General features: G+C 42.3%; 1 protein-coding gene across 1 annotated transcript in view; it reads right to left on the reverse strand.

Annotated features, from left to right (window-relative positions):
* Nucleotides 1–13,558, reverse strand: part of MFSD9 (major facilitator superfamily domain containing 9) — a 28,945-nt gene extending 15,387 nt beyond the window's left edge. The window contains exons 1-3 of the mRNA XM_082246076.1: nt 13,344–13,558; nt 10,164–10,251; nt 4,774–4,817 (exon numbers count right to left, since the gene is read on the reverse strand). Coding sequence (XP_082102202.1) covers nt 4,774–4,817; nt 10,164–10,251; nt 13,344–13,418 — 207 coding nt within the window. The 5' untranslated portion in view covers nt 13,419–13,558. The remainder of the gene's footprint in view (nt 1–4,773; nt 4,818–10,163; nt 10,252–13,343) is intronic.
* Nucleotides 13,559–13,931: the final 373 nt, after the last annotated feature.

Raw genomic sequence — 13,931 nt, forward strand, 5'->3', positions numbered from 1 at the left:
TTATAATTGTTCTTTAAAAACCATTGCAGCAAGTGCTTTCTCAGGTACCTTATAGCAACCAACCAGATACAAATCTTTATTCTACAAGTCTGAATATCACTTATGTGAGACAATTCTTTTGTCAGATAGGGACTCCAACATTTATAACAAAAACTTGTTTTTCACCATGTGTGTCAATACCATGTGTTTATGCATCATTTATTTGGCGTTTGCTCAGCGAAGGGCTGGAGAACGGTACAAGAGTTTCTGCAGGCAACAGTGAAGCATGGTGGAGGTTCCTTGCAAGTTTGAGGCTGTAGCAAAAAACATGTTGTTTTTTTTTTTTTTTCACAAAATATCTCAAAGCGGAGCTCCACCCAAAAGGTGAAGCACCACTTGTTTGCCTCCTCCCTCCGCTGCCACATTTGGGGGGGGGGGTACCTGGTTTTGCCATGGCGAAGTCACCTGGAAGTTTGGCCCCTTTCCTCCTTTCCCCACAGCTGGGCCATTGACAAAGCACAGTAGGGAATTGGCTGTGAAGCTGCCAGGCTTCACTGCTGGTTTCCCCTACAACAAATGGCGGCAGCAGCACCCAAAAGCCGATTGAAAAAAATCGGCTGGGGTGAAGACACAGTTAGATTCATGGCCAGGTAAGTGTCCTAATATTAAAAGTCAGCAGCTACAGTATTTGTATCTTTTGACTAATTTTTTATGAAGGAACCTGGAGCTCTGCTTTAAGTAACCCAATGAACTAGAATGACAGTCTCGGCATCCCCGCCCTTCCTCAAGTTCAGGTCCTGAAGTACATTTCGCTCCTGTTGTCCCAATTGGATTGTATGAACAACAGTGTTTGGAGCCTGCTAGACCAGTAGATGTGATCTTTATCTTGGACAGTGTGCAGCTCCCTGTTCACACACATTCATTTTGTAGGTCAAGTGTGTGACTAATCTATATTAGATTAGAATGGCACTCCCAGAGTGGATTAGAAATTCTCTAAAACACAAATGAAGTTACACAGGGGAAGCTGAATCTGGGCAGTATTAATAGGCTGTGGCTTACAAATCAAACTGCATGAGTCATATAAACCCAGCATTCCTTATAATGCTCAAAAGGAGAAAATCTGTATATGATCTTACTGATTCAAATGCAATGCTGCATTCAAGCACAAAATGCTGCAAACCATTCCAACATTAATTATGCCACCACAATGAAATTCTGTAAAAATCAGAGGGCCAAATATCTCTAGAAGTGGTGTATGTTCCATATGATTAGTCATTAAATGACATGGTAGCAGAGTAATTGGCTGTTTCACACTGCTCTGTTGAAAAAAAAAATGGCATTTTTGATAAATTTCTGGTGCGTTTTCTGGTTGCACGACTGCCATAATGCACCTGTGAAACATGGACATGCGACTCAAAAACCCAGCCAAAAACGCAACTATGGTGTGTTTTTATACAAATATGTTTTTATTGGGAAAACAGGAGAATACAGAAGTGTATCAGGAAGGCACAAACATGCATGAGTAATGAGATAACATTTTATATAACACTGGGGTGGAAGAGAAAGAATGTCTCATGAAACTCTTTACAGGGGAATATTGTACTCTAATAAGTTAGAGAAAAAAGGAAAGGAAAAAAAGAGAAAAGAAAAAACGAAGATAGACGTAAAGAGGAAAGAAGAAAAAAAAAAAAAAAAAAAAAAAAAAAAGGGGGGGGGGAAGAGGGGCCTTAGAGTGAGAAGAAGAGGGAAAAAGAAATGGCAGTGATACTCGAGATTATGAAAATCAAGAATTGGGAGTAAAAATCAGAGAGGACTTGAAAAGCAATGGAGCAGGGGAGACCTGCAGTATGGAGGGAGGGAACAGACTGTGATCCTTAGCGAAGGTCCTCCAAAAATTCCTGTAGTTTTTTTAGGCAGTTCTTTAAACATTATCTATGCCAGCCAAACCTGCTTGTATTTATCAGAAGTGTTTTTTGTCATCTGCCACCAATTTTTCCATATGCATATTATCGTTGAGGGTCTCAAGCCATTGAGGAAAGAAAGGGATGGTTTTTGATTTCCAGTGCCTAGGGTTTAAGTGTGTTACTACGGTGCGTTTTATTATGCATTTTAATGGGGAGCTGCATTTGTGGTTTGGTTTTGGAAAGCGAACCAAAAATGGAGCAAGCAGGGATTTTAAAACCACAACTGACTGGTGGGAAGAGTTCTATAGGATTTAAAGGGATGCATTTTTCTTCTGTTTTTTTTTTTTTTTAACTGAAAACTGATCAGTGTGAAAGGGCCCTTATTGTGGGGTACCGCTCAAATGACCCCCAATGTAAGGAGACCTTACACTGACCACCAGGTCAGTAAAAAGGTTATTTGCAATGACTACCAAAAAGCAGGTTTTTCTTAGTGTTCGTTGCCTTTTACCGGCCACAATAAGGGTGCCTAATAAAAGTTTGCTTTTGTGACCTGTGATTTGTAGCTATTCCTTTGCTGATAGGAATGGGCTAGCATGCCACAAAAGAACAAAACTGTGCTGCTCCCCTTCTGCAACCCCGATTCTGCTCCTCTCACCTCCTCCATTGCCCCTCACCCCCATCCTTTACTGTTCGCTTCTATTGTCCACATCCAGTGCCCATTCAGTACTGCTTCTCGTCCTCATTTATAGAATTCCAATCGTAATGCTCCACTTCCCCACTTACACCTCCCCCTCCCATATTAATCCTCTCCTCCACGTTGCAGTATTTCCCCTGTACTGCACTTATTTTTGCTCTCTGCACGTCTTTCCCCAGATATAGATTTTCCTTCCTTTCTGCCAGGTATTAAATAGCATACCAACCACAACAGAAGATATCATTATGACATTTAAAGACTCATTTTGCCTTTAATGTGGTTGTACACCTCAGACATGAAATATGACCAAAGCATATCCCTCTATGTGTACTTGTCTCAAACTAGAGCACCTAATGTAATTTCTGTCTGTTGCTTCATTCCTCTGCTATAAGCATGAATCACTTCTAACAAGTTTTCCTGACACCAAGAGAAAAAAGGTGGCAGGAGAGGAAGTTCCAGCTAATTGACAGCGTCAGCTCTATTCCTGTGTGCAGGGAGGAGTGTCCCTTCCCTCTAATCAGCTCTCAGAGCTCTGCAGAGTGCACCTTCAGCCATCTGCCCCCTTTTTTTTCCAGACAACTCAAACAAGCTTTATAAATTCTGGACTTTGAAAGACTGTAGAGAAAAGACTGCAGGTAAAAACAGGTACAACTTATGTAGGAGGATTTGTTTAATCTCCTGAGACCATTCACTTCACTGGGTAAATGAAAGGGTTTACAAACAAACACTTTAAAGGAAAAAAAAATGTACATTTTTTTACAGTTTTACAGTAAAAAAAAAAAAAAAGTGCATTTATTATTTTTTCCCTACAAGAGCCAACAAAGGATTGCACCTGCGATCAATAGATAGCAGGTTCAAAATCAGGCTCCAGCACACTCGTCCTCCAGCTTTCTGCCTGTACCTCCGTTCGGGCTTTTCGTTAAAAGGCTGGAAGAAGTGTCAATGGACAGATTTCTGCACTCATAGTACATTTAAACATCAAGTCTGCCTGTTGAGTCGATTTTAAATGTGACAGCAGCAATGGGAGGGTAAAGAACCCCTGCCTGCCATTACAGGAGGGGGGGTTCTTAGGCACTTGTTACATTTAACACCCTAAATACAGATGTAACATGTTCCAAAAGATGAACGTTGCCTTTTAGCCAAAATTGTGACACCTAGGCCCAATTAGGGACATCCATTTGGGGCCTATGAAAAGATCCTGGTTATGATATTTTGTGATGCCTTAGATACCATTTCCTCATGTATTATGTTATGGAACCTTATAAAATAGGATTTGTAATATTAAAAAACATTTAGTAGCTTTTTATTTTTAATAGAATAGTATTTAGCTTTGACCTGGTTTAGGTAGTGCGCCCAGCACAGTGCACAAAATACATCTGTGTGTGCTGCACCAGGAATACAAAGTATTTGTTGTCTTTACAATTGCTGGTTGCTGAGTTATTCCCAGCTCCTTTTAGAGAAGTTCACCTTTAAAGTAGGTACATACAAAGGGTTAATTCTATAGTACTAATCTAGGTGCAGAAATACCCGAGTATTACAAGGGTTTAAAAAGTATAATTTTTATCATTCTTTAGCCCATGTTCACATTGGTCCGATATGACATGCGACTTGACATGTCAAATCGGAGCCAATTGCAGGCAATGGCATCATTCAAATATGTGCGATACCGACTTTGCGGCAGCACACTAATTCCCAAAAGTAGTTTCTCTACTACTTTTGGCAATTTGGGGGGGGGGGGGGGCAATTTCCATAGATATCTGTGCAGGAACCCGCACAGATCTCTGTGAAATCACCCCTGAAGTCGGACTGAAATGCCGGCTCGAAATTGTGTGAGTTCAGCTGAACTCACACGATTTTAAAATGGCCTCAGAGTGAACCTGGCCTAAAGAAGCTTGGGGATAGCTCATGACCGGTATATTTTTAGCAAGCCCTAGCCCCCCTTCTGCAAGCAATGTATAAGCAAAATTATGACCCCAAAAAATATATCTACAAGAATCCAACATGGTTTTAGCCCTGGAAGGGAGGAGAGCTAGATTTAACAGTGCTGTGGGTGCGTGGAGCTCACATTTAGTTGGTTAGTACATTTGCTGACCATGCCTTTACTTAACTAATTTATTTTGGGGGGGGGGGGGGGGGGGAGATTGCAGTATACAAGACTAGAACAACACCCTACTGGTGTGACATTTACATACTCACCACAACAGAGCTAGAGAAGAGTTGCAGGAGGCCATAACAGGAACCTATGGTATATGAAAAAGTACCAGAAACAAAAAAAAAAAAAAAGAACAATTAGTGCAGCCAAAAATGTATCTGACAAAAAAAATGAATAACAGAATGATAATAATGGTATCCAAAACCACACTGGTGTTGCAAGCTGGATAAGTGATTTCACAACACTAAGGCCTCTTTCACACAGGCGCTCCGTATGTCCGTATATCACCCCATCCGTTTGCGGCTGATATACGGACATAATGCATGTCAATGGGATTGCGGATGACCAACCGCTGACATCCGATTTGCGTCCTTTCAGTTCTGTTCAGTTTTTTGGAACGAAACAGAACCCTATTTTTTCTTCCATTTAAAAAACGTAAAGGACGCAAAATCGGATGTCAGCAGTGTCATCCGCAATTCCCATAGACATACATTATGTCCGTATATCATCCACAAACGGATGGCATGATATGCAGACATACGGACTGGATGACACAAGTGTCACCCGTGTCCGTAAAAAAAAAAAAAAAGTGCCAGAGCGGATCGCAATACAGTCCGCTCCATGTGAAAGAGGCCTTAGGGTCACAATATAAATAACATTTAGTTCAGCCCAACTCAGCTACTAAATACTTAAAGTGTTACTATACCCAGGATCCTGCAGTCGCTATATCTGGTCTCCCACAGAACATGGAAATGCAATTCTTTTAGTAAATAATAACTGACAAATGCCTTTTCTCATCAGCAGTATATAGCAGTCTTATGACTTATTTCAGTGTCCTGGGTGAGTACCGATTAAAGCTTGTAGGAGTTTTCATTCTCCTCTGATTGTCCCCTCAGACCTGCATGACCCCTGAACCTCTGTCTGGACAGTGCTGAATGGCCCTGTACTGATCACATGCACCCTCAAAAAAAAAAAAAAAACACACACCTCTCTAGCAATACTTACCAAACTGAGCATGTGCAAGTGCCTCCAAGCTCTGTTCTTTCAGCAGATGGATTGGGGACAGTAAAAGAAAGGTGAGGGGGGGAATCAGAGAAGACAGGATCAAACAGCCTTTTTACACATTACAGATCATTAACCCTTTAGGTTCTACAATGAGTATCTTTACTGCATATACAAACTGATTTTACTGTGGTGGGTTTATTAGCACTTGAACGTCAGAAATACTATAAAGCAATCCACTGTGCAAACCTATCAAATAATGTATAGAAAAAATATATAAAAAAAAAAAAAGTCCAATGCATAATCCAACCACCATTGTGACAATGTGAACGGAATAATAATCTTAAAAATGTGTCCACCACCCATGCAGACTGGCCGATCACCTCACAGCTATGATCCCTGCATTACTGGAAAGGTTATAACAAACGGTGTTCCCTTCCGGGATACTGACTGTATGAATCGCTTGATGAGTTTTCACTCTCGCCCAAGTATGGGCACACGAATCCTCAGATGTAACAGGTGTCCAAATGGGAGCAAAGAGAAAGCACCACAAAGAACGCGTAAAAGGGGGTGGAGCTTAGGGCATGATGTCATCCCGTGGCCATCTTTGATTTCGGCTGAAGTGTATCCACGCTGTTTTGAGTTAGCATTGGCTGCAGTGCTATGCTTGTAAGTGCAATATCCCTATTTTTTCATTATATTATTATATTTTATATAATAAAAAAAAAATGGAAAAACACTATATTTGGTTTACTTTCTCTTTGCACCCATATAGACACCTGTTACATCTGAGGAACCGTGTGCCCATACATAGGTGAGAGTGCAAATTCACCACGCGATACCTATAGTCAATATCCTGGAAGGAACACCGTGTGTTCTAGATTCGCACAGTAAATTGTTTTATTGAATTTCTGACAATAAGTATTTAGTAGTCAAGTTGCGCTGCACTAAATATCATTATTTATATAAAAAAATACAAATTACCAATACAATTAACCCTTTATTAGTATGCATTTAGGTCCATGAGGTTTGATATATGTAATAAAAACAACAGAGCAGGTTTTTATAAAAACAGTGAAGCAAATAAAATTATATGCAATTAAAAAAAAAAAAATATACACACCAATTATTTTGGTATACAAATTAGTCACAATGTTATAGCCAAGTTTACTAAAACATGCCAACGCTGCTGAATTTAGCCTGGGATCTAGGCTTCAATGACCTCTGGTCACTGAAAGGTTAGGAGATTTTGCAAATTCTTGTATAAGATTATTAGTGACTGGTAGTCTTTAAACAGAAAACGTACACCATGACTAAATATGACAGTTAAAGCTGAACTCCAGGCAGATTTCAAAGAGAAAATGATTGCACCTCTGTATTCATTTTTCCCTTACCACTGGCTCCCACTTTCGCAGGCAATGAGACAGACTTTCTGATCACTGTGATTTACTATGTGATTAGCAGCCCATCCATGCCCACAATACAGTATGCAGCAGCATGGCATAAGGTACCACCGTGTTGCCACATATAGGTGTACAACCGTCAAAAAGAGGTTTTTAAATGTGTTGTTTACATACAAGCTGTAAAAGTAGTGGAGTCGGACTAGCTATCAGCCTCTTGTAGACTGTACAGCAGAGATCAGACTGGGGGAGGAAGAAGCAGCACAAGTAGCCAATCAGTTGCGCAGCTGCACAAGAAGCATGCTAATAGGAAGAGAGAGCACAGTAAAACAGAGATGTGAGCTTATCAGTCTGTTGCTAAAGAAAAAAAACCCTTATGTGTAGTTAATGTGTGTTTAACTGTTTGTAGTTCAGCTTTAATCTTTAGGCTCCACTTGTGTGATTTGTCATGTGACTTTGGACATCAAAGTCCCATGACAGGTCGCAGCCCATTCTTTTCAATGCCGCCCTTTCAAATCAGTGCGACTTAAAGTTGCAGTGACTTTGAAAATGTACCTGCACTACTTTGGTGCGACTTAGATCCACTGAATGTAAAGTCGGATCAAAAACAGGTGCAAAATTGTGCAAGTATGGAGACGTGCTAATGTGAATAGAGCCTTCAAAAATTTGTCAAGAGAGTGAAACCGGCTATAGCATTTCATTTTTTTTTTCTTGGGAGGGTAAATGTGATCAGCACAAGGCCAATCAGCACTGTCCAGACAGAGGATCAGGGGTCCTGCAGCCGCATAGGACAATCAGGGGAGAATAAAAACTCCTCCTTCAAGCTTTAACCAGATGCTGATAGAAGTCACCAGGCTGCTGTAACTGTTGATGAGAAAAGGTATTTAGCAGTTTATATTTACTAAAACCATTGCATTTCCATGTTCTGTGTACTGTGGGGGACAAGATATAGTGAATGCAGGCTCCTGGGTTTAGGAACAGTTTAAGTGCTGCCTAAATTGCTGGCACTATATAAATACCTGAAATAAAATAGCTAACAGAGGGTTCATACACCTGCAGCAACAGTAAACTATAGCTGCTTATTTAATATCCAACTTCTGCTTAAAGCGGAGTTCCACCCAAAAGTGGAACTACCGCTTTAAATACTGCTGACCCCCTGACATGCCACGTTTGGCATGCCATTTTTTTTTTTTGGGGGGGGGGGGAGCGGGTACCTAGGTTTGACAGGTACCAGCTCCCACTTCCGCTCGGGCCGTCTAGGTGGCTCGAGCGAAAGTTCTTCTCTTCCCCTCCCTCCCTGCAATCTTCTGGGACATGTCAGAGGTCCCAGAAGATTGCCGGCCATTCACAACGCACAGCGTGACTCCTGCATGTGCACCCAGCTGTGAAGCCGCAAGCTGTCACAGCCGGGTGCCCACAGTAGAGATGCCGGCTCCGCCGAGAGGAGAGGGAGAGGAGTGAGGCTTCGGGCGGCTGCATCACTGGATCGTGGTAGGTGAGTGGGTCAGCAGCTACACTTTTTGTAGCTGCTGACTTTTAATAAACACAAAAATGAGTGGAACTCCACTTTAAAATATAACTAAATATAACTAAAGGCACAATCTTTTTTTAGTTTTGGATAGAGTGGAGATAGATTAGAACATATATCAGGTTTTTATTGCTGTCTGTGTCCCCATTAAGGAGCTTCACCCTCTCTATTTGTCCTGTTTACCATTATCAGTGAAAGTAAAAAGGTAAAAGAAGAATCCCCAAATTTGGGTTGTCCCCCAAAAAAGTAATAGAGGAGAAATCTTACAATGGCAACACTAGTTCTGGTGACCCGAGGGTCCCCAAGAAATTCCCTAAATTTGCAGGGATTTCTTCTCACTTCCTGTTTACCTGCAATGGGACACAGATGGCAAAAAAAAAAAAAACCTTAAAAGGCAACTTTCCCTTACTTTATCCAAAATGGAGAAAAAAAAAAAAAAAAAAAAAAAGGTCTTGCCTACAGTTCTACTTTAAAGTGGAGCTCCGGCCTGAAAAAAAAAAAATTAGGTAAAATTACCCCCGGGACAGTCAGAGCTAGTGCATTTCAGCAATGATAGCCTCTGAACTGTCCCAGGTTGCACTTACCTTTTAGAAGAAATACTTACCTTGAAAATTTCTTGTCTAGCGCTGCCATCTCAGGTGTGGGCAGCTGAATCCAGAGCGTCCTCTTCGGTCCCAGAATGCCCTGCACCGGCCCAGCTCGTCAGTTCCGGCGCAGACGTGTCATCCCTGCACAGATTCTGGGCATGCCCAGAAGCTGTTTAGCAGGGAATGACGCGCCTGCACCGGAAGTGACAAGCGGGGCTGGTGCAGGCGCATTGATTCCTAGGAGCGATGACGTTCAGCTCCCAGGAGTCAATGCAAGCAGGAAGTGACGTCGGCGGCCGTGTCCACAGAGGGAGGAAGTGGAAGAAAGGTAAAGCCTCGTACACACGCAACGAATTTCCGACGACCGGTCGTCCGTGTTTTGTCCAGAGTGGTGTCTGTTGGTTGGAATGTGCCTAGACTGCACACGAATTTTCCCGCATGACAGAATTCTACTTCAGAAGTGATGTCATGTGTTGGATTGCTTTGTATGTTCTTTCTCTCTGAGCATGCCTAGTCTTGCTCATAAGATTTTTCCCCATCGAAATCTGTACTAATGAGACGAAAATCGGACGTGTTTTGACGGAGGACAAAAATTATATAGCCTGCACACCAGAATTTTGTCAGCCGAAAAGTCGGAGTCGGTTGTCGGAAGCACCATACTAACAATCCAAAAATCGTCAGATTGGTCGTCAGACGAAATTTCCCGGCCGAATTTCTTCTCGTGTGTACGGGGCTTAAGTATATTTTCTTTAAAAAGAAGGTAAGTGAATAAAAAAAAAAAATGTAATTATTCATTTGTTTTACAGGTTATTAAGAGCAAGCGGACAGTGAAAAAAAAATTTTAAGGGTGGAACTCCGCTTTAAAGTACACATTGTATCACATATCTTATTGTAACAAAGATTACTGAAAGTGTTACCTATTATACCAGCTGTCGTTGGACTGGCCCCAAGTGATTTCATGTGATGATTCAGTAATGGCACAATCATACTCACACCAAAGAGGTCCTTGGGAAAAAAAATAAAGGATCAGATAAAAATATGCTGTTGTCATACGCTTGCAACATTTTCCAAAAGGTACTATTTCTTCTAATGTATTCCTCATGAACCCAACCAAAAGTTAAAATAAATAAATATATAAGCACATATAGTAGAATTACCCCTATCGCCCCCCACTGGATGAGAAAAATTAACAGAGACCCTATCCTGAGAAATTATATTCATGGATTAGACAGTTGACATTTGGACAGGAGAGGTAAAAGAGAAGGGATCGTCTGTCCATTAACAGAAAATTCAAGTCTTATTTATGAGCTTACCATGCGCAGTACATGTGCTCTGAAAGATCACATTTTAAAATAGCTATACTGCAAGGTCATTTCTACATGTATGTCAAACCTATGGCATGCAAAGGGAAAAAATACCTCCAACCAAATAAATGTCTGAGCTGTATTTGTGACCTCCAGACCACACACTACCTTCCATGAATAAGCAGTAAGTGATACATCTGCTTTGTCTCTTTTTGTGCCCTTCAAATCTGTATAGAAGACTCTTCCTTTCATAAGACCACACACAAACCATGGTTCTAATAAATCCTGCCTCTGCTCTACGCTTTAGGGTATCATTCTATATCAAAGTGCATTTATTAATACAAACTGCAATTGCTGTAAATAATATATTCGTTTCAGATCTTAAAGGCTAAGTTTAAATGAAAGAAAAAAAAAAAATCAGCACAAGGGACTGTACTTGCGTTGAATAAGAAGTGTTCATTGTGCTGATGACTGCTGTCTTGAAAATCTTTTATTTTCTGACCTCCAACCCTTACCAGTATAAGTCAGTGGGGGTCAATACAGACACTGGACCTGTCACCGGCAATCGTCAAGCGTGCCAACTACACCTGCCCTTTTTCTGCCCCCCTCCTTTATTCATTGAAGCTTTAGTATAGCTTTCATTAATGACAAGTGCTCTACGAATGGAGGAGGTGGAACTTCCATTCTTAGATCTTAGAACTCTTTCCATTGCTAAAAACTATAGTACAGCTTCTAAAAATGGAGAAGTCATGGGTGGCTGAAAGGTCTGCCTCCTTCGTTTATAGAGCGCTTTTCTTTGATGGAATCTGTAGTGTGTGTGTGTGGGGGGGGGGGGGGGGGGAGGTGTGGCGGGAATTAGGCCAGAGGTGGGACGAGCTCAACTAAGGCTAGGTTCACATTTTTGCAGATTTCCGGCATACGCACAGCAGCCCATTCTTTTGGAAACCTCCAGTGGCCTTGGATTATTATTATCAATGCAATTGGGGACTCTATGCAGATCTGGATTTGATGAGCTTTGTACTTTTTAATGTGAGTTGTTATAACATTTTTAATAAACTGCCTATTGCTGCACTAGATGGCGCTCACTTCCCTTTCTATACTGAGTTCCCACACACAGGAGCAGTGGGGGAAATCCCATGCGATTCGGACAGGATTCGCACTACATTCCTGTTTAAATTGCATCCAATTCTTCTTTGCAGTGCAATTTGAGCCCATTCATTTTGTATGGATGCAAGAGTATTGGCGAGTACTTGACTGAAAGTATCAGTACTAGTACTCGCCAAAAAAAAAAAAGTTATGGTGCAACCCTACTTAGAACCTCTGTCATGTTTATGTTACAGTCTGTGTCTCCATCAAGGCAGACTTCCTAAGGCCCCGTTCACATCGGGGCGACGCTACTTCGCACCGCGACCTCGAGCAGCGCGCCGCGACCTCGGAGCGGCCGCCACGGACTTCATAACATTGAAGTCTATGGCGGTCGCCTCCTGGTCGCCCCAAAGAAGCTCCGGACCCTTTTTCTAAGTCGGAGCGACTTGTGTCGCTCCTATTAGAACGGGTCCGCAGCTTCCCTATGGGAGGCGACCTACAGCGACCTGTGAGGCGACCAGGTCGCCTCACAGGTCGCCTCAGTGTGAACCGGGGCTCAAAGGGAAGTGGGCAATTGTGAAAATTGTTTGACATTATTGCAACTAGTACAATTTTATTCTCCAACAAGTCTGCTTTTAGAAAATATACGTTTGTGGGGTTTTTAGGAATATGTAAACCCAGAATTTTGATTTGGACACAACACACACAGGACCCTTTTTTGGGTCCACAGCAGAATCTGATTGCATGGTGATTCACACCTATGCAATCCGATTCATGTCCGAACTGACAGTTCACACTGCGATATGTGAACTGATCTGGGGGTGTTGTTACCTTTGTATTGACACCCCCATCGATTTGCATATGGCAAGTGTTAACTGCCTGGGATTTGAATGCGATGCGGGAACCGGCAGTGGATTCGCAGGAATCCCGCATTGCTTATGTGTGAACCGGCATTAAAGGAGATGTACAGCCAAAGCTCATTTGGTTGTTAATCTCCTATGGATCACAGAAGTGAAGATCGTTCTGCACTCCAGTGACCCGTTTTCAGGACTGAAGTCCGCTCTCTGCAGATGTCGGTCCAGGCACTGCGTCATTACGACCACGGAGTCCGATCTGCCAGGTGCCTGGACCGACAACTGACTCAGCGAGCCGCTGAGAGCGTGATTGGGCCGCTCCCAAGCCCCTTCACAACCCAGCGCTCCATTGAGTGAGGAGGGGGCAGAGCAGAGAGCAGTGACTGACAGTCAGTAGCTCAATGCTCCAGGAGCTGTCAGAACCGAGCGATCTGCGGTGTTCGATCGCTCGGTTCTCAGTGCAGAGGTGACGGGGGACAGATGCAGCATCAGACCGATACTGCATCCACCTAGATAAGTATAAATGTGGAAAAAAAGGAAACCCCAAACTTCTCTTTTAAGGAGATTTTAAAACCAGATTGCGCAGTGTATGGGCACCTTTAGATTTCAGAAACTAGGCTTTATGCAGATGCACCCAATCCATTCAATGTAAATAAAATCTGGCTAGCCCTTGCAATACATAGCTGACCAGACTGTACAATGTTCTATCCCTAAAGGAGATTGTCCAGTGGGATAGTATATAGGGTATGGTCAGCTGCTATACCTGTCATTACATTACTACTGACATTGTACCAATGGACACAGCCCACTCCCTTTATTCATCAGCAAGATCCCCCTCCCCCTCCTCACTCACCAAAAAGCCCACCACGTGCAGATACTGCTGCAAGCCCCGCCCATTCGGCGTACTCGTTGGTTCTGCAGCCCCCATTCTCCATCATCCATACGCAGCACCCCCAATGCAGCACGTTCCAGCACAGCCACCGCAATCAAACACAAGCCCGGAAACTTCCGAGTGCCCCGGCGGAAACAGCCGAGCAGTGGAGCGCATGCGTACTCGTTGCCGCAGCCGTCGTGGTGAAGGTGTGACGTTAGCTTGGCGCTTGCGGTGTGTGTTGTGCTGACGTGAGCGAGCAGGAAGTGTATCCTTGTTATGTTACTGTTTTCCAGAGACTAGCAAACAAAGTGATTGCATATAATCCACTTTAGTGCCAAGCCTAGTTCTGACACTTGTTTACAAATTAAAAATCGGTAGAAGAGGTATTGCTAGAAAACTACTTAGAACCCCCAGACATTATATATATATATATATATATATATATATATATATATATATATATATATATATATATATATATATATATATATATATAATGTTTTTTCTTTTTGTAGCAGAGACCCTAGAGAATAAAATGGAGATTGTTTCAATACTTTATGTCACACC

Source organism: Pelophylax lessonae, assembly GCF_965119305.1.
Source record: "Pelophylax lessonae genome assembly, chromosome: 2".
Lineage (NCBI taxonomy): Eukaryota > Metazoa > Chordata > Amphibia > Anura > Ranidae > Pelophylax > Pelophylax lessonae.